Source organism: Grampus griseus, assembly GCF_964374135.1.
Source record: "Grampus griseus genome assembly, chromosome: 4".
Classification (NCBI taxonomy): domain Eukaryota; kingdom Metazoa; phylum Chordata; class Mammalia; order Artiodactyla; family Delphinidae; genus Grampus; species Grampus griseus.
The window spans coordinates 79,527,119-79,549,317 of NC_138997.1; the positions used below are offsets into that span (position 1 = coordinate 79,527,119).

General features: G+C 40.0%; 1 protein-coding gene across 1 annotated transcript in view; it reads right to left on the reverse strand.

The window, feature by feature from the left end:
- NSUN7 (NOP2/Sun RNA methyltransferase family member 7) overlaps window positions 1-16,522 on the reverse strand; it is a gene marked incomplete at both ends in the record, with an annotated part of 61,381 nt that extends 44,859 nt beyond the window's left edge. Inside the window, 3 exons of the mRNA XM_082653470.1 lie at window positions 1,622-1,752; window positions 2,453-2,511; window positions 16,195-16,522. Of these exons, the coding sequence (XP_082509596.1) occupies window positions 1,622-1,752; window positions 2,453-2,511; window positions 16,195-16,522 (518 nt within the window). The remainder of the gene's footprint in view (window positions 1-1,621; window positions 1,753-2,452; window positions 2,512-16,194) is intronic.
- Window positions 16,523-22,199: the final 5,677 nt, after the last annotated feature.

The following is a 22,199-nucleotide window of genomic DNA, read 5'->3' on the forward strand; positions in this document are numbered from 1 at the left end:
TGGCCTCCTGAGCCATGACCTTTGCTTGTCCTATTTCCTGCCTGGCTTGCTAACATTCTCAGCTAAAAATCTGCTGCTCATGAAACCACAGTCTGGTCTTTCTTACTTGGTTGGAGCCCTGTGGCTTTCCTAACCTCAGCTCTCATTATGCTCACTGAGACTAAGTTGAGACTTCCATGAACATCTCCTGAGTCCTGACCAACTCAAACAGAAACTGACAGCAGCTCAGGAAAGCTGAAACTCAGAGCCTGTCCCAGAGCATACTGCCCCACCAACTTTTCTCTGATGTATCTGCGCCCATCGTGGGTGCCCATCCTCAGAGGCGGGTTGCCCGGTACTGGTATGGGTGAAGTAGTTGTCCAGAAACCTGTGCAGTAATCAGGGGCAAGATCCTTACTTACCTAACACAGAGGGTACATACATCTGATTGCTTTTGCTTTTCTCCATCTCCAAATTTCTCATGGCTACAAATGACATGAGATATGACTATGTCATATCTTTCATCTTCTAGAGTACTTTAGCCACCACTCACTATCTTAAGTGGAAGGAGTAGTAGCATATAAATGCTTAAATCCTGGGCTCTAGAGTCAGCATTCCTGAATGTGTATTCTGGCTACTCCCCTTTCTAGCTCTATGGCATTAGGCAGGGTCCTTTAACATGTCTGTGCCTCAGTTTTCCCATGTGTAAAAATACAGGTTGGTAACAATATCTACCTCAAAGAGTTGTTATGTAAAGAGCTTCTTATAACAATGATTTATACATATTAAGTGTTCAATAAAGGTAAGTTATTACTATAACTCCATTATGTGAGTCCTCTGGTCTCAACCTTCAATACTGTAAGTGAAACTGCTTGAGTTTCCCATAATAATATAACATGACATATGACAACTGTTGCAGATTATTCACCTGGTAAAAATCTTCCTACAAGATTGCTGTTGTTGCTATATTGTGCTTTCTATTAAGGTTCAACGATGTAATAACAAAAGCCCTAACAACAGTAGCATTTAACACTGATTGACTATCTACTAAGTGCCTGACTCTAAGCTCAGCATTTTATATAGTTTATTTACTTCTTCCAACCACCTTTTTAGGTAGATGCTATTATTATCCCCATACTAGGTTTCTGTTGATATTTAGGATAAAAGGAAAACAAATTTAAAACATGTTAGTTTTGTTCTTAACTACTAACATGAAGTTGTAGATTTTTTTTTTCAACTTGGAAGAGTGATAGGTTCTTATCTACTGTTGGAATTTTCTTGTTTGATACATGTTAGATTTTTTTTAAAGAGCTATAAACAAAGCCAGGTAAACAAATAATAGCAGTTTCAAATGAAGTGTAACTTAAGTACGTGCTAAAAATTGTCAGGAATTTTTCATCATTTTCCAAATACTTACAAGTTGGATCTTACAATTCAAGCTTTGAAAAACAACTTGAATTTAAGCAGAATATTTACCCTGTTCAAGATTTGTTTGTAAAGGAACTCAAGAAACTTATGAACTTTTATATTTTTTCTCTATAAAATTTTAACAGTTATCTACACATTATATTGTATACAATTTCACCAGTGAAAGTACCAATAATGATTTCATATAAAACACTGTTTTCACCTTTACAATTACCTGTTAAGAAGGTTCTCTACTTCTAGAACTTCCGCTACAGACTCTTCATTATCAGAAATGAGACGAGCTTGAAATTTTCTATCTTGGAAATCATACAGCATCACAATGATAAGACTGTTCAAATGATCTGGCTACCAAGGGGAAACACACATACAGAAAAGCATACAAACAATATCTAATAGCAATATTTTCCATTCCATTGTTTTTCATAAGAGAGCAGTCATAAAAATATGACTATTTTTACATAGTCTGGTTGAATTGGGAGATAGAAGAGGACTGCAAAGGGACTTCCCTGGTAGCACAGTGGTTAAGAATCCACCTGCCAATGCAGGGGACACAGGTTGAACCTTGGTCTGGGAAGATCCCACATGCCGCGGAGCAACTAAGCCCGTGCACAACTACTAAAGCACGCACTCCTAGAGCCCGTGCTCCACAACAAGAGAAGCCACCGCAATGAGAAGCCCACGCACCACAACAAAGAGTAGCCCCCGCTTGCTGCAACTACAGTGCCCGTGCACAGCAACAAAGACCCAACGCAGCCAAAAATAAATAAATACATACATACATACATAAAAGAAAAAAAGAAAAGGACTGCAAACTAGAAAAAAAATCCAATAAAAAATAAACCTTTCAAAAAGGACAATTTTTGGCAGATTCATCAAAATGAAAGGAGTAGGATCTATATTAGAAGCCCTAGAAGTATGAGAGTTAAGGACGTGTTCTGAAGAAGTCTCAGCATTAAACAAACTAGTTATTTAAATCTGAAAGCTTTTTAGTAGTTTCTAATTAACAACCACGAGACAAGTAATTATGTAAAAGTTATACACTTACTATTATGGTGCTTGGGAAGATATAGCTGTCTATTAACATAGTTTCCAAAATATCTTGAACTACAAGACAAGGAAAATGTCTGTTACTGAAAACTCCAAAGCTGAAAATGAAAATTTTGGAATCAAAATACACTTTGGACAATGCTATAAAATACTTTTACTTTCATATCTAAAACATACCTAATTCTTGATAAAGATTCAAATTACAATGACATGATGAAATATTTGTAATCTTTATGAATCCTGGACCCCTGTGACTCAGGCTCCACACGGAATCACAGTCAAAGGAGCGTTATCTGAATAGCTGAAGTAGTAATAAAGGAATTCCAACCTTTAATTTATATCCCTTGAAAAACGTTAAAGAGGATCTAATTTATAATGTCTTATCCTCTTTATGTTGGATATTGTTGGATTCAATTTGCTAATATTTTATTATACAGGGCACATGAGTCTCCTTTCGTTATAACTACTTAACTATATATATATATATATATATATATCTCATATTACAAATGCTTTAATAAACATAGATTTTTGTTCTATGTTTATGTTCATGAAGGATATTTGTCTATAATTTTTTTTCATAATATCTTTGTCAATGTTGGTATCAGAATTTAAACTCTGGAAGAGTTTGTGTTAAATTGGTGTTATTTCTTACTTAAATATTTGGTAGAACTCACTAGTGACAACACTGATAAGATGACATTTAATCTAAGTCCCAAATGACAAGGAGTTAGCCATGTAAAGATCCGGAAGAAGAGAGCATTCCAGGCAGAGGGATAATTGCAGAGGTACTAAATGAAAACACATGAACACATTTTAAAACCTCCACAGGGCACACGAGTGTTCTTCTGTTATAACTACTTAAGTATATATATCATATAACAAATGCTTTAATCAGTTAACAGGGAGCTAAGACAGCTTCAATTCATTCAACATTTATGGAACATCTCCTATATACACAATACACACTGAATTTCAGTTTTTATCTGGGGGATGGGAAAACTAAAAAGAACTGACAAACTTGGGAGCACAGACTCCAGTTTTCATAGGAAATCTTTCAGGTATCATTACCCATATTTTAGCCACCAATTGTGGCTGTATTGTACAAGGCAATATCCCCATTTCACTTACAAGGAAAATGAAGTTTACAGTTTCACACCCTTAGTACTCACAAACCAATTCCTATCTACTTCACAGTTTCTCAGCATGAGTCCCAATTTTTGTCACAGAAAATATACTTGTCATAAGAATGAAGGACTTCTGGGCTTCCCTGGTGGCGCAGTGGTTGAGAGTCCGCCTGCCAATGCAGGGGACACAGGTTCGTGCCCCCGTCCGGGAGGATCCCACATGCCGCAGAGCGGCTGGGCCCGTGAGCCATGGCCGCTGGGCCTGTGCGTCCGGAGCCTGTGCTCCGCAATGGGAGAGGCCACAACAGTGAGAGGCCCGCATACCGCAAAAAAAAAAAAAAAGAATGAAGGACTTCTAAGATAGCACACCTGCATAGGCTATAGAACTTTGAGCAATGGAGTTGCTGGACTCCTAAAAATAGGAGCAGTAGAATGAAGGAAAAGAAGACAGAACATGATTTTGCCAACACTGCATTTTTTTCCTAGGGCTCCTGTCAAAACTGACAATCTCTGGGCTGTCTCTAATATTGTGCAGAATGCATTGCCTTTATATATCTATAGTTTACAGAACATTCTCACATAGCAATATCAACATTAATTATGTATGCTCTAGATAGTGCTTTCTATGTGCTAGACACTGTTCTAAATGCCTTCCATATATTAATTCATTTAACCCTCACAACCCTATGAATTAGGTACCATTATTATCCCATTTTATAAAGTAGGAAATGAGGCACTGACTGGTTAAGTAATATTTTCATAGTCACACAGCAAGAGTCAGATCAGGGACTCAAACCCAGGCAGTCTAGCACCCAAGTGCACGCTCCTCACCACATTATGCTGCCTATCCTCTACTCACTCTTACAACAAACCATACTGGCTAAATAAAACATACTGCTAATGACCGATGTGGGTTATCAGGACTTATCTGAAGATAGCAAACCTCACCTATCCTAGTTCAGCACAATAGCTCCAATTATCCCTAGTGCCCCACTAATTAAAGCCTCTTCTCTTTAGTCTGCTGAAGGGAACTCTTAATCCTCATTCCTCATGTTTCCAATGCAGAAGGCCTTCCCTAGAGAAACACCCTTGGACTCTCTCCCTACCCCTTACTTATCACTCCATGTGAAAAGAAAATTGAATTTATTTAATTAGTGAATTTGGAAGAATGCACAGGGGCATATATCACTCCCTCCCCCTTCCAGTCTTTGTCTGCCAGTGTTTCTGCAGGAGGTGGGCATGCATTCCAGACTGCTCTTTGCCACACGCCTTGCATGAGTTGGGTGGAGGGATCTGCAATTCTTCAGCTGTGTCTGGATTAGACGGGAAGTTCTAATTCAGGAATAAAGTATTTGCAAGCCTGCTTGACTGAAGATCTAAAGCCATGTCCCCGGACATCTTTTTTTTTTTTCCCTCTCCGTGGGTTCCAAACTCAAGTGTACAAGGAAGAGTGCTATTTATTGGATCCCTAAAACTCACACAGTCTGTCTGATCATCCCTCCCATTCTGGAAGAAAGATGGAAGATATTTCTTCTTTTGACTCTCCCCTAGGTTCTCCTTCTCTATTTTTACTGTGTCCATAGAGTTTCCTTTAAATGATCCACTTTATATAATTCACTTCTAGAACTTTCATTTCAAGGATGCCAAGGCTGAGGGGGATCAAGAAGGTGGAGTAGGAAGATGTGGAGCTCACCTCTCCCCCAAAAGAGTTCAAAATTACTTCTACATGTGGAACAATTTTCAGGGAAAACTAACTGGAAACTGGCAGAAGAACAAAGGCAGCAAGAAACAGCTCCACGTAACCAGGCAGAGACAGAAAAAAAAAAAAAAAAAAGCATCAGGTTGGGAACTGAGCCCCCAGGAGTGACCTCTGTAAGGAAGAGAAGGTCCACACAGGTGGACCCTCGCCCTGGGGAGTAAGCAGGTCGAACCACAATCTGGGCATCCCAATCCTGGAGTCCAGCGTAGAGGAGACAGGCCCCCTTGTCTGCTGAGAAATCCACTGGGACAGACAGAGGGCTGGAGAAGCCTAGGCTCTACACGTGAGGAGTGACCACATGCTGGCTTGCTGAGAACCAGGGCAAAGAGAGCCTTGCACTGGCAACTGCCACCTTGCCCCACTTCCCAATCCAAAGGGGCGAACACCCTGGCCCCATTCACTCCACACCACAGCCGGGCATGAAATCTGGGCAGAGACTCAGTGTAGCTGCATAGAGACAGACCGGGCACCTGGGCTGTGATCCAGGTGGAGCCACAGCGGCCACTGTCAGCATGCATGTGAGGTAGCGCCACAGGAGCCTGCAGTGGCTAAGTGCTGAATCTTGGGCATATAGGCCCTAGGAGAGAACTCAATCTAGCTACCGCAGAGATAGCTGGGAGGTCCTGGGGCATGGTGTGGATGGAATGGTGACAACCACTGTCAGCAAGCTCAGGAGTAGCAGTGGTTAGTCTCCTAGCAAGAATACCCCAGTGTGCCCACACCACACCGCAGCTTAGCACTAGATATGGGGCAGCCAGGTCCTGGGAGTCTGCCACAGAGGCAGCCCAGACCTCAGGCAGCAGCGCAGCCACCTCAATTCCTGCAGCCACAACACCCCGACCCTCAGCCCCAGCCTACTCCACACCATAGCCTTTAACTAGATCTGAGACAAAACAGAGAAAGGGACACAACCCTGGGCTGCTTCTGAGTGGAACTATGGATGCCTACACAGGCAGCACACAGGTGCTCTGTGACCATGTGGGCGTCACTTGCTTCAGAAATCACCTCCTTTGGGGCACAGCATGTACTCAAGGCCAATGGAGTCCGACTGAACCCAACCCTCAAGCCTTCCACCCCAACAGCTGGGGAGCAGACCCTGCCCCTGACAGGGCAGTGACAGCCACGGAGCAGAGAGAAAGCCCTGCCTCACATCCAGTACAGGCTCTGGACACCAGAATACCAGCCACACTCCCATCAAGGGGATAATGTCCAGCATACCCTGAGGAAAGATGCGACTGAAGTCCATACCAAAACCAGCCACTGTGCCAAAAACACTGGACACACACAATCTATGCAGGGACACTCCCACATAAAAACACCCTTCAAGACCACCGTAGATAACTGTTCCTCCTAAATTCATAGAGACAGAGAAAGTTAAGTAAAACAAAAAGGCAGAGGAACTACTCCCAATTAAAAGAACAAGAGAAATCCCCTGAAAGAACAGATAATAAAACAGAGCTCACGGGCTTCCCTGGTGGCAGTGGTTGAGAATCTGCCTGCTAATGCAGGGGACACGGGTTCGAGCCCTGGTCTGGGAGGATCTCACATGCCACGGAGCAACTAGGCCCGTGAGCCACAACTACTGAGCCTGCGCGTCTGGAGCCTGTGCTCCGCAACAAGAGAGGCCGCAATAGTGAGAGGCCCGCGCATCGCGATGAAGAGTGGACCCCGCTTGCCACAACTAGAGAAAGCCCTCGCACAGAAACGAAGACCCAACACAGCAAAAATAAATTAATTAATAAACTCCTACCCCCAACATCTTCTAAAAAAAAAAAAGAGCTCACTAGTTTACTAGACCCTGAGTTCAAAAAGGAGATAATAAAAATTCTAACTGATTTAAGAAAGAGTATCGATAGAAATGCACATCACTGTAATGAGGAACTAGAAGCTATAAAGATGAACCAATCAAAAATAGACAATTCAATTGCTGAGATTAAAAACCAATCTAGAAGCAATGAAGAGCAGACTAAATGCCACAGAAGAATGAATAAGTGACCTGGAAGATAGCAAAATGGAAATCACTAAATCAGAAGAGCAGACAGAAAGACAATGAAAAAAAAAATGATATCAACATACGAGATTTATGAGATAATACAAAACGTGCCAACGGATGCCCAATAGGTGTTCCAGAAGGGAAAGAGAAAGAGAATTGAAAGTGTAATTGAAGAAATTATGGCTGAAAACTTCCCAAACCTAAACAAGGAAACAGATCTCAGGTACAGGAAGCACAGAAGGTCCCAAAAAAGATGAACCCAAAGAGACCCACACCAAGACATATCATAATTAAAATGACAATTTTATTTTATTTTATTTTATTTGGCCACACCACACCGCTTGCAGGATCTCAGTTCCCTGACCAGGGATCAAACCCGGGCCACAGCAGTGAAAGTGCCAAGTCCTAACCACTGGACCACCAGGGAATTCCCTAAAATGACATTTAAAAATAAAGAAAGGATTCTAAAGGCAGCAAGAGAAAAACAAAGAGTCAGTTACAAGGGAACCCCCATATGGCTATCAGCAGATTTCTCTGCAGAAAACTTCGCAGTCCAGAAAGGAGTGGCATTACATATTCAAAGTCCTGAAAAGGAAAACATGCAGCCTAGGATACTCTACCCAGCAAGATTATCATTTAGAACAGAAGAAGAGAAAATTTCTTAGACAAGCAAAAACTAAAAGAACTCAGCAATATTAAACCTACCCTAAAAGAAATATTGAAGGATATTCTCTAAATAGAAAAGAAGCAAGAAACTATAGGAAAGGGAAAATCACAATAGGAAAGGTAAATATATAAAAGGACAGAAGATCACTTCAGTCAGTACACAGATTAAAAAACAATCAAAAAATTGTAAAAGCAATTATAACTACAACTAACAGTAAAAAGATATGCATGAAGAAAATAGGACAGCAAAATCACAAAATGTGGGTGAGGGGAGTATAAAAATATAGATCATTTAGAATGTGTTTGAAGTTGAATGACTATCAGTTTAAAGCCAGTAGACACAGCTGTGAGTTAACATACTTGAACATACTTGAAACTACAGTATATTTTAAATTTGTGGTTACTCCATGGTAACCACAAATTTAAAATATACTGTAGTTTCACAAGAACCAAAAAGAAAGTAACTCAAGCGTACTACAAAAGAAAATTATCAAACCACAAAAGGAAAAACAAAAAGAAGAAATAAAGAACTATAAAAACAACTGAAAAACAAGGGTTAAACGGCAATAAGTACATACCTATCAATAATTACCTTAAATGTCAATGGACTAAATGCTCCAATCAAAAGACACAGCGTGGCAGATTGGATGAAGAAACAAAAACAAGAACCCTTAGTGTGCTGCCTACAAGAGACTTCCTTCAGGGTGAAAGACACACAAACTGAAAGTGAGGGGATGAAAATAGATAGTTCATGCAAATGGAAACACAAAGAAAGTGGGGGTAGCAATATTCACATCAGACAAAATAGACTTTAAAACAAAGTCCATAAAGAAAGACAAGAAGGGAATTGTATAATGATAAAGAGATCAATACAAGAAGATAATATGCTCGTTAACATATAATCCTCCAATACAGCAGCACCTAAACATATAAAAGAAACAACAACAGACATAAAGGGAGAAACTGACAATACAATAGTAGCCAACCTTAACACCCCTTTGACATCAATGGACAGATCATCCAGACAAAAAATCGGTAAGGCAACAGAGGTTCTAAATGACACAATCAGTTGAACTTAATTGATATCTACAGAATACTACATCCAAAAAAACCAGAATACAGATTCTTTTCAAGGGCACATGAAATGTTCTCTAGGACAGACCACATACTAGGTCATAAAACAAGCCTCAACAAATTTAAAAGGACAGAAATTATTTGAAACATCTTATCTGACCACGACAGTATGAAACCAGAAATCAACCACAGAAAGAAAAACAGGAAAAGAATGAACACATGGAGACTAAACAACATGCTACTAAGAAACCAATGGGTCAACAATGAAATAAAAGAAGAAATGAGCAAATGCCTCAAGACAAGTGAAAATGAAAACACAACCTTACAAAATCTGTGGGATGCTGCCAAAGCAGATCTAAGATGGACATTCACAATGAATCAGGCCTTCCTCAAGATACAAGAAAAATCTCAAATAAATAACCTAACCAACCACCTAAAAGAATTAGAAAAAGAAGAACAAACAAAACCTAAAGTCATCAGAAGGAAGGAAATAATAAAGATCAGAAAAGAAATAAATACAGATCAAGAAAACAACAGAGGGGGCTTCCCTGGTGACGCAGGGAAGGTTGAGAGTCTGCCTGCCGATGCAGGGGACATGGGTTCGTGCCCCAGTCTGGGAAGATCCCACATTCCACAGAGCGGCTAGGCCTGTGAGCCATGGCTGCTAAGCCTGCGTGTCTGGAACCTGTGCTCTGCAATGGGAGAGGCCACAACAGTGAGAGGACCGCGTACTGCAAAAGAAAATAATAATAAATTAAAAAAAAAAAGTAGAAAACAACAGAGGGACTTCCCTGGTGGCACAGTGGTTAAGAATCTGCCTGCCAGTGCAGGGGACATGGGTTTGATCCCTGGTCCAGGAAGATCCCACATGCCGCAGAGCAACTAAGCCCGTATACCACAACTACTGAAGCCTGTGTGCTCCAGAGCCTGCATGCCACAACTACTGAGCCCATACGCTGCAACTACTGAAACCCATGTGCTCTAGGGCCCGCATGCCGCAAGTACTGAGCCCGCGTGTGCAACTACTGAAGCCCGTGCTCCTAGAGCCCTTGCTCCGCAACAAGAGAAGCCACTGCAATGAGAAGCCCATGCACCACAACAAAGAGCAGCCCCTGCTCGCTGCAACTAGAGAAAGCCCATGTGCAACAACAAAGACCCAACACAGCCAAAAATAAATTTTAAAAAATAATAAAATAAAAAAATAAAATAAAGTAAAATAGAAAACAACAGAAAAGGTCAATAAAACCAAGAGCTGTTTTTTGGAGAAAGATAAATTCAACAAACCTCTAGCCAGGTTCAACATGAAGAAAAGAGAGAAAACCCAAATAAACAAAATAAGAAATGAAAGAGGAGAAGTAACAGCTGATACAGAAATACAAAAAAATCATAATACTATGAACAGTTATATGCCAACAAATTGGACAACCTAGAAGAAATGGACAGTTTCTAAAAACATAAGATTTACAAGAACTGAGTCCAGAAGAAACAGATAATTTGAACAGAACAATCACCAGACGTGAAATAGAATCTGTAATTTAAAAAAAAACTCCCTGCAAACAAAAGTCCAGGAGCAGACGGCTTCACTGGGGAATTCTACCAAACATACAATGAAGAAATTATACTGAGCCTTCTCAAAATATTCCAAAAAATTGAAGAGAACGGAACACTGTGAAATTCATTCTATGAAGCCACCATCACTCTGATACCAAAACCAGACAAAGAAACTACAAAAAAAAGGAAATTATAGGCTAATATCTTTAATGAATATAGATGTAGAAATCTTCAAAAAAATATTAGCAAATTGAATCCAACAATACATAAAAAGGATCATACATCATGACCAAGTGGGATTCATTCCAGGGTCTTAAGGATGGTTCAACATATGCAAATCAATCAGTGTGACACACCACATTAACAAAAGGAAAGACAAAACCACAGATCATCTCAAAAGACGCAGGAAAGCATCTCATAAAATTTGACATTATTCCTAATAAAAACTCTCACCAAAGTGGGTATAGAGCGAACATATCTCAACATAATAAAAGCCATTTATGACAAACCCACAGCCAATATAATACTCAACAGTGAAAAGCTGAATGCCTTCCCACTAAATTCTGGAACAAGACAAGGATGCCCACCCTCACCACTTCTACTCAACATAGTACTGGAAGTCCTAGCCCCAACAATCAGATAAGAAAAAGAAATAAAAGGTATCCAAATTGGAAGGGAAGAGGTAAAATTTACACTATTTGGAGAAGACATAATACTCTATACAGAAAATCCTAAAGTCTTCACACAAAAACTATTAGAACTAATAATGAATTCAGCAAGGTAGTAGGATACAAGATTAATATACAGAAATCTGTTGGATTTCTTTACACTAACAATGATAGAGAAAATTTTAAAAGTTATATCGTTTATTGCATCATAAAAAAGAAACAAAACCCTAGGAATAAACTTAACCAAGGAGGTGAAAGACCTATACACTGAAAATTATAAAACACTGATAAAGGAAATTGAAGATGATTCAAAAAAATGAAAAGGTAGTTCATGCTCTTGGATTGGAAGAATTAATATTGCTAAAGTGAAGCACTCTATAGATTTAATGCAATCACTATCAAAATACCCATGACATTTTTCAAGAACTAGAACAAATAATCCTAAAATGGATATGGAACCACAAAAGGCCCAGAACTGCCAAAGCAATCCTAAGGCAAAAGAACAAAGCTGGCGGTATAAGCTTCCAGACTTAGGCTATACTACAAAGCTACGGTAATCAAAACAGTGTGGTATTGGCACAAAAACAGACATATAGATCAATGGAACAGTATAGAGAGCCCAGAAATAAATCCACATACCTATGGCCAACTAATCTATGACAAAGGAAGCAAGAATATACAATGGAGAAAAGACAGCCTCTTCAGCAAGTGGTGTTGGGAAAACTGGACAGCCACCTGTATCAATGAAATTACAACATTCCCTCACACCATCCATAAAAATAAGTTTGAAATGGCTTATATTACTAAATATAAGACATGACACCATAAAACTCCTACAAGAGAACATAGGCAAAATATTCTTGGACATAAATCGTAGCAATATTTTCTTAGGTCAGTCTCCCAAGGCAACAGAAAAAGAAAGCAAAAATAAATAAATGGGACCTAATCAAACTTAAAAGCTTTGAAACAGCAAAGGAAACCATCCGCAAAACAAAAAGACAACCAATGGAATGGGAGAAAATTATCTGTAAACAATGCTACCAACAAGGGCTTCATATTCAAAATATACAAACAGCTCATACAACTCAGTACCAAAAAAACAAACAATCCAATCACAAAGTGGGCAGAAGACCTAAATAGACATTTCTCCAAAGAAGACATACAAATGGCCAACAGGCACATGAAAAGACACTCAACATCACTGATTATTACCGAAATGCAAAGCAAAACCACAACAAGCTATCACCTCACACCAGTCAGAATGACTATCATCAAAAAGTCTACACATAATAAATGCTGGAGAGGGTGTGGAGAAAAGGGAACCCTTGTACACTATTGGTGGGAATGTATATTGTTGTAGCCGCTATGGAAAACCATATGCAGGTTCCTTAATAAAACAAAAAATAGATCCATATAATCCAGCAATCCCACTCCTGGGTATATATCCAGAAAAGATGAAAACTCTAATTCAAAAAGATACACGCACTCCAATGTTCATAGCAGCACAATTTATAATAGCCAAGACATGGAAACAACCCAAGTGCCCATCAACAGATGATTGGCTTAAGATGCGGTGTATATATATACAATGGGATGTTATTCAGCCATAAAAAAAGAATGAAATATTGCCATTTGCAGCAACATGGATGGACCTATAGAACATTATACTTAGTGAAGTAAGTCAGACAGAGAAAGACAAATACTATCTGATATCACTTATACGTAGAATCTAAAAACAATAAAAATGAATCTATACATAAAACAGAAACAGACTCACAGACGTAGAAAACAAACATGATTACTAAAGGGAAAAGGAGCGACAAATTAGGAGTATGGGATTAACAGGTACAAACTACTATACATAAAATAGATAAGCAACAAAGATTTACTGTATAGCACAGGAAACTATATACAATATCTTGTAATAAGCTGTAATGGTATATAATCTGAAAAAAAAATAACTGAATCACTTAGCTATAACCTGAAACTAACAGAATATTGTAATTCAACTATACTTCAGTTAAAAAAAAAAGAATGCCAAGGCCCTCTTATAATTATAAATATAGGTACATGGGGTTTTTGTATCTGTGGAAAGTGGGAAACTTGACAACCTTCATAGATGTTGTCATACATTGTTGCTGGGAGAATTAAGCACTGTCCGTAAGACTCCTTTGAGAAAGGACAATAGAAAGCTGTACCTGGTCTCTTCTGGACTTTGTCCTGTGTATATTTTTCTGGTGCTGATCTTAATCTTTATCCTTTCATTGTAGTAAACTGTAACCATGAGTATAACAGCTTTACTGAGTTCTGTGAGTCCTTCTAGTGAATCATTGAACTTGAGGGTGGTCTTGGGGATCCCTGACTACACATACTTATTCCCAAAGCCATAACCAGACCATATATTAAGTATTTGCTAGGTTTTTCACTGACAAGTTACATGATTTTGAAATGACCAAGTTAATGCCACAGCCAGTTCCTCGGACTGAGAGGTCATCAAATACTATTTACAACTAGAGAGGTTGGAGAAAGAATTAAACCAGGAATAAGATCAACAATTTCAGAAACATCTCTTTCCTCAATTTTTTTTCTTAATGGGTTGTTCATTAATTTTTTTTTAAAGAAATCGTTTCGCCAGTTTTTCTTCTGTTTTAATATTTAATAGTCCTTGAAACATCCAGAGATACTTTTAAAATATAAATTAGCTGCTAGTACTCTACTTCTTTGACATAAGTCAAACTTAATAGGAATAGCTTACTCTTCATTACCTTCTTTAACAGACAATTGACCTTGCAGTTATTTAGCAGAGTGAGACTAGAGGTGGTCATTTCAACAAACATGATTCTGAGCCCTTTAAACCTTTAAAAGATTAATCAGAAAAATACACTCTCTGCTTTGAAATACCTTATACACAAAGGACATCAACAAAAGGGCAAATAATAAAACTGGAAAACATAAAACACAACCAAAAAAATACACTTAACATTTGTATAGATTTTTTTCTTCGTACTTCCTTAAAAAGATATGGTAATATGATTCAATTATCTGTTCACAAATTCACAAACAAAAGAGACCATTACCCAAGCTCTCTTAATTTGTACATTAACCTTTTCAGCTTTACTGCTCCTATAAAACCTTAGAGAAGAAATCCTCAGTTTTCTTTCCTGAACCGTGATTCCCTGAACCTATACTGTATAAGCGAGATGTGAGTCTACAAAATATTACATGTGAAAGTATTGATAGAACACTGATAATACAAAAGACAAAAATGAAATGCATAAGAGTCTCCAATATTTTAAAGCAAAATATCAGGTTCTTAATTATCTTGGAAACCGACTGAACTTAGGAATTCTAGTTTTATTCCATTTGAACATTAGAAATTATTCAGATGATAATTTAAAGCAAGATATTATTATCATTAAGAAGAAAGTAATAGTTGTACCAAGTAAACAACCAAAGCCATCTCATCTTAGAATTTGAACTTATAAAAATGAACATTTCAAGGAAAAGTAGGTTTATAAATGTCTATGACAATAATTTATCTAAATGGGAATTTCTAGGTCATTAAAAAATGTCAGTCACAAGACCCTTTCATAAAACACAAATATAGATCAAGAGAAAGAAAAAGATAATCTACCATACACATCACTATAGCATGACCATCTAGTCAATGCATTAATTTTACAAAGAATAATTTCAGGCTTTTATAATTGATTTCTAAAGGTAAGTTTCAATATTCTTATCGGGGAAAAAAATTGTCTATAATAGAATTTTGGCATTACCATTAAAATATCAACTAATCAACATAAATGCCTAGTCTGCATTTCACTGCTGCAAGGAGAAAATGTTCAAATGTTCACCTGACTCATGATTTAAAGTACAACACTCTGGTTGGTCTTTAAATCTGCATTTTAAAAAGGAAGAGGAGGGAAGGGATGAAATAGAATCTGAAAGATTAAACTGGAGGAGGGAAAAATGGCTAAGATAGATTTTAAAAGAAAAAAAAAGATCACAAGCAGAAAATAAAGAAATGAAACCCAAAGAGTAGTTGCCTCTTAACATCATATAAATTTTTCTCTGTGATGGCAAATTCCTGGCTTCAGAGTTGAGCTACCTCATGTCTGCAGACAACCAAAAATATACATTCGTATCTGAGTAATTAATGGGACATTTTAATTCACTGAACAATTGTTAACTGCCTCTGTGCAAGGATGTACAAGGCCCAGTAAGTACTAACACTAAGGAAATATATGCAAATGAGTGATGCCCTTTCTGGGTGTCTCTAAGAAGCTCATCATTTCAGCCAGGCTGCTAATACTCCAAACATTTCTGGAAATTCTTTTGGAATACTCAGTACACAAACCAATATAAACTTTATAGTTCATATTGTATTATAGTTTATAGCTAGTACAGAAACATGTCTCCAGGCCCTTTGACTGCTCTCACAGTAAAAATATTTGATTCTCTACTGGAGTCAACTCCATACTCAAGTTGATCATTACCCACCATTGAGGAAATCTGCAATATTACACCTCAAATCCTGGCAGCAAGTTAGAAAGGGGACTTTTACAAAAATTTGAAAAAATAAATTTACAAGCTTCCAAAATTAAAGCGAATGGCAGTGATTCGGATCATCTTAACTTGCTTTAATTTTGACCCATCTAAGGACAAGGCACGGTTCTAGGCACGGGGAAATCTGCAGAGAAAAAAACGTTTCTGGCCTGAAAGAGCTTGCTGTACAGGGAAACTCTCCTAATGCCTGGACATTTGCAACTGACCAAAGATATTCATAAGCCTAAAAACAAAATCTGGTGTGTGCATGAGGGGGCAAGAAGGGGGACTGCACTCCACAAATTCTCTCATTATTTTCCGTTAGTGCTGACTGTCAAAACGGGTACTACTCACACTTCAGGGCACTGAAAGCCAGCTCATAGGCCAAACGCTGAAAGGATTCATCCTCAGACTCGGTGGAGGACGGCAGGGGCTCATTCCCATACTTTATTAAGACCTTCTCTGGTGAGTTTTCGAATCGAATGCCCTGAAAAATGTTCGCTGCCATAATGTAAACGGAGTCCGGATAGCCAGTTTTTTCGGGCAAACCAGTTGAGGTTTTTTCGCTGTATGCTGTGTCCCCTGACAGTGCCAGGGAAGAGAGTTGGAGATAAGAGAGTTGGGAGATCTCCTCGGTAGTTTCTTCTTCCGAAAACTCCACTTTACTGGCGGGGTCAAGCATGTTTGCCCCTTCACTGTAGTAACTCAAGCTTGAATTACAATTCAGATGTCCCAGGAAATGGTTTTCCTTGTACCTTAAGCATCGTCTCTGAAAAGAAAAGATTATCTCGGTAAATCACTATTTCTGCACGACCACACTTGGTGGCCCACCCAGTGTGGCCCTAAAGACCAAGAGGTGGCATTTACTGGCCGACACGAGCATCCCATACTTCGAGCCGGGCAAGTCCGAACGAAACCTCCACACACTCACAAAGGGAGAGGGGTGGAGACGGCTCCCAATCGCCTCCGAAGCGACGAGACTTTTACCAAGGCCCGTTTGGGAGCGTCTGCGGCCCCTCGGGCGCTCCTTTTCACTGGCTCCCGCGAGTCCTCCCTCACCCCAGAGGGCGGATGTTCCCTGGGGCTTTGGGGACAGAGACGCCGCAGCCGCCAGCACTTCGGGCACCTGTAGCTGGTGCCTGAAACAACGCCCTCGGGAGCCCCGGGACTGCGGGGCTGCGGCGGCGACCCGCGCCGGCAGTTTGGTTCAAATGAGCCTCTCCCACCCGCCTGGGTCTGGGCAGGGGGGTCGCGACCCCAGCTCTCGCTTCGCTCCGGTTCCCGGAGGGAGGACGCACCTCAGGGCTTCGCCCGCCCGTGCGCTGTCGCGCTTGACGGACGCGGCTGCGGAGCACGGCGGACGGCGAGGCTGGTGAAGCAGTCGACTCAGGCCGCGGAAAGGTAGGCCTCCCCCGCCTGTAGCAGTCCGCCGGCCCAGGACTCGGGTCTCCTTGGCAACCAAGGTGGGGGAGGGAACGCCGCCGGAGGGAAGGGCAGTTCCCGCGGGATTTGGCCAGAGCCTACTTTTCCTCAGCGAGTTGCTCTTCCTCCCTCGTCCCGGGACGCTTGTGTCAGCCCTTCGTGGCGTTGAAGGCCCATGCACAGTTGGACCGCGCCATCCTGAGCATCCTCGACTGCCCCAGATTCACAGGTGGCCCCTTTTCCCCAACACGTCCCCTGCGGTCTCCTTGAAAGCAAGAATTTTGTATCGCTGACAACACCCAGTTTAGCGGGGGCGCAGGAAATGTTAAAACAGATGAGTGGGGCTTCCCTGGTGGCGCAGTGGTTGAGAGTCCGCCTGCCGATGCAGGGGACGCGGGTTCGTGCCCCGGTTCGGGAAGATCCCACATGCCGCGGAGCGGCTAGGCCCGTGAGTCATGGCCGCTGACTCTGCGCGTCCGGAGCCTGTGCTCCGCAACGGGAGAGGCCACAACAGTGAGAGGCCCGCGTACCGCAAAAAAAAAAAAAAAAAAAAAAAAATGAGTGTAGAACTACGGAAGAAAAGGAAAAAAAGGGACTAGTCGACTTTATTTCCACGCTTTTTAGGACAATAGATATCACATTAGACGGACCCTTCCAGAGCAAGTTGTGTAAAGACCTTTGCCAATTTAAGACCGCATCCTTCCTTTCCAGGAGTTGCCTGCAAAGAAAGATGCTGCTGAAATGGACCTACAAAAAATCAAATTCACCCCACCCTTCAAATTATAGAATGGAACTGGGATTATATATAAACCACCCCAAAGGGTTTTAATATGGCTACTTTAATTTTTGAGAGCCCTGGAGCGAAGTCTGCATCATAATGCATCAAAGAAAGTGAGCTGTGCTCTTTTTTTTTTTTTTTCCCGGTACGCGGGCCTCTCACTGTTGTAGCCTCTCCCGTTGCGGAGCACAGGCTCCGGATGCGCAGGCTCAGCGGCCATGGCTCACGGGCCCAGCCGCTCCGCGGCATGTGGGATCCTCCCGTCCCGGGGCACGAACCCGTGTTCCCTGTATCGGCGGACTCTCAAGCACTGTGCCGGAAGCCCTGTGCTCATTTTTAAAGGTAGTGGAAAAATACTCTCTTAATTTCTAGAATAAAAACAAAATGAATGAGATTTAAATCTTCTATTGAGTTTATGTGCATTTTAAACACTTCATTGATAGCCTTTTAGCCTGTTATCTCCAAAGTGCATGTTCTAAAACTGGAAAGGAAAAGATGGCTTTTTTTGCTCTAATGTACACCATTTGTATTGCTACTTTGAAACTTCTCCAGCAGATTTCAATAGGTCTGGTAGTCTACTGATTTTACTGCCAGTCAGAATATCTAGAGCTTTTTTGTATGCACTCAAATTTTTCTTACAGTAAAATTCAATGAACTAATGCAAATGTGAATATATAAAGGTCATGCAATGAAATATAACATATATGTACTTCACATTTCTTGCTTGGTTTAGGAAAGTCTTCAGTAAAATAGAAATGGGCGTTGGATTGTGGAACTTCACAAATTATGTTTCAAGTTTTAAGTGAAAAAAAGTCGAAATCATTTTAAAAATCAATAAAAGAGTTGCTAATATCTACTTAAAAGAAAAAAAGAAACCTGCTAGATACTTGGTCTCCATTTTCTCCATAAAGCAAAAACCAAAGCCTGCAAGTTGAGGGAAGTTCTTCATTTTGTACTAAGATCAAACAAAGTCACATGAAAATCTTGCAAGTCCAAGCCCCAAACTCAGCAAAAAGCATGCTAAATATACTTGCGTTAAATAACTCTATTGGCTACTGGTTAGGAATCTCAGATTTTGTTCATCTACTTTGTAAAAGTGGTCCAATCTGGAAAAGAAACATAATTTACATAACTAAGATCAGTTATGGTCACTCAGGAATTCCAAATTTTGTTCACTAGTCCTTCCTCTGTGGGTTAAACAGGAAGGGATAGACTTTGGCATTTGATGAACTGATATCTGTGTAACCTTAGGCGAGTCCTTAACATCCCTTGGCCTCAGTTTCTGCATCTGTAAGGTGGAGTTAGTAATGCCTACCTTCGAGGATGTTTGTGAGGATTTAGTGGAATGATGTGTGTCAAGAAGACTGTCTGGAAAATATCAATAGTAGCTCAGTAGTTAGTCCCTCCTTTCCCCCTCTATAAGGTTTATTTATGAAGCACCTTTTTTAATCTTTAGATCCTAGAAGGTATGAGATTACAGAGAAAGCTAGTCTGCTGAACTAGCATCTGAAAGACTTTTACTGGAATAGTAAAATAGAGATATGTTTGAGGTAGACTGGTATAGTCATTGGTTTTCAACTTTCACGCACCTAAAACCCTTGTTAAAAGTGCAAATTCCTGGAATTATCCCCAGAGATTCTGAGTAGATCTGGAGTGGAACCCAGGAGTTAGCAATTTTAGCAGGTAACCCAGCTGATTTTGATGTAGTCAGCCCAAAGACCACACAGTTGGAAAAACTCTGGTATAATTAAAAGACTACTGGTTCTAATTCCACCTCTATCCCTGACTTGAAAAAATCCTTTAGATTTTGTTCCCTGTCCTACACAACAGATTAATTATCCCACCTTATTTTGCATGTGAGTTGTGAGACTTTAATCTTTTCACTCTCCAGCACACCTCCCATATAGTATCTTCTTGTCTACCAGGACAAAACCCAGCTTTTCAGCAAGGCAGACAGGGTCTTCTGTTATCTGGCCTTTGTTTGCCTTTTTTTTTTTTAATATTTATGTGTTTATTTATTTGGCTGCGCTGGGTCTTAGTTGTGGCACGTGGGATCTTTGTTGCCGTGGGCAGGATCTTCGTTGCAGCAGGTGGGATCTACTTTCCTGACCAGGCATTGAACCTGGGCCCCGTGCATTGGGAGCGCAGAGTCTTAACCACTGGATCACCAGGGAAGTCCCAAACTGCCTTTAAACCATCATTGCTTGGCATGCTAAAGTCACTCTTTAAACTTCCATATCTTTACACATGCTGTTCCCTCAGTCTTGAATGCTCTTCCCTTTTTGTCCAGCTGGTGAACTCCTATTCAATCTTTGAAACTCAGTGCAAGCATCACCTTTTGTAAAAGCCTTCCTGACACTTGTATTAGGATGTAAATTTAGCCTCCGTAACAGAGACTCAAAATAACCACTGGTTTCAGTAAAATAGGAGTTTATTTCTCACATAAAGTCTTGTTGGCATAGTGGCTCTCCTCCACAAAGTTGTCAGGGCCCAGACTCCTATTTTAGAATGCATCTGAAGGGTTTGCCGTTGTCAGCTTAGCCCAAGATGGCTTACCACGATGTCCATTTCCAGCCAGTGGTTAGAGGAATAAAGAGGAAAGGAAGGACATGCCTGTTACTTTCAAAGACATGACCTGAAAGGTGCACACATAACTTTTGCTTACCTTCCGTTGGCCAGTCACATGACATCCCTAGCGGCAAAGAGGGTTGGCAAATGTGTCCAGCTAGAAATGAAGGGTACTATTGCTAGAGAAGAAGGGGAGAATGGATATTGGGGAACTATTAGTAGCAATCTGCTACAAACCTCTACCCCCTGACCCCATCACCCACCAGTTCACTCATTTCCATTATTCTCAATGTCAAGCGTTCCCTACTCTCTGTTCCCATAACATTTTGTGCATGCATATGCACATTCATTCATTCATTTAACAGGTATATATTAAATTCTTACCATATACCTCTCACTTTGCTCAGCCCTGGAGGTAAACTAAATGAGTGTATAGAATGATCCGGGACCTTACCCTCAAGAAATTGATGGATATACTTGTATTTGGACACCCTTCAATTTTTATTATATATATTTATGTACAGCTCTGTACCCCCCCTTCTGCCATCCTTCTACTCTCACAACTTGAACAATACACACACTCTAAAATAGTTTTATCATATCTTTTAAATTTTATTATATATTATATCTTTTTATTCCCAGATGCTTTTTATTTTCAGAAAGAGCAAAATATCACTCTTTCATACACACATACCTGCACAGAAGGTTATAAATGTGAAGATGTTTTAGGGATCATGATATATTTTATTATGCACCACGCAGTACACCGTACAATCTGTGGAAAATGTGAGGTAAAAGCTAGCTATAAACTTTAAAATACTACTGTCTTTCAAACTATAATTTGAGGAGCTCTTGTTTTTTTCGTTTTGTTTTGTTTTTAATGATAGATCAATGTAAGTGACAGCTCACTGTATTGAAAACAAGATTTAATGAGAGTCTCTATCCCCAAAGTAAAGCTTAGGCCAGCAGTTGTGGGTCGATGAATTCATGGTTACTATTTACTCTAAGCATGTGTATAATCCTGCCTCCTTACCTTTTACTGCTGGTTTATGGACTCATTGTGGACTTAAAGTATTGTTGGGGAGGGCTAAAAGGAAGCATATCAGATTTCAGTGAGCACCATACAGAAGTAACCATAGAGATGGGTACGTGGATTCAACTGTTGTGAAAGCAGATAGGAAAAAAATATAGTCTTTGTTTAAGTTGCACTCTGTAATGTGATCGGAACATTAAATCAGAGATGGTGTAGAAAATTAAAAGTTAGTTACCTGGAGTTTTCTGCAAAAGGAACTTAAAGAAGTGATTTTCTTTCCCCAGGGGGTAGAGTATTGGAAATATTTGTAAATTAACATTCCTTGCATTTGACTCAGAGTAGCTCCTGTATGTTAGCCAAGTAGTTATTCAAAAAACATTTGCTCACTTGCTTCAGTTTGACCTGGGCATAAAAAACTGTGCTCAGTTCCACTGAAGCTTGTTATAGAAATGTAAAAAGCATGTGAAACAAAGAATTTTAACTTGTGTTCTTAAACATCATGACACAATTTATCATTATGGTTACTTAGAAATGGTACCATCAGTTTTCTTTACAATA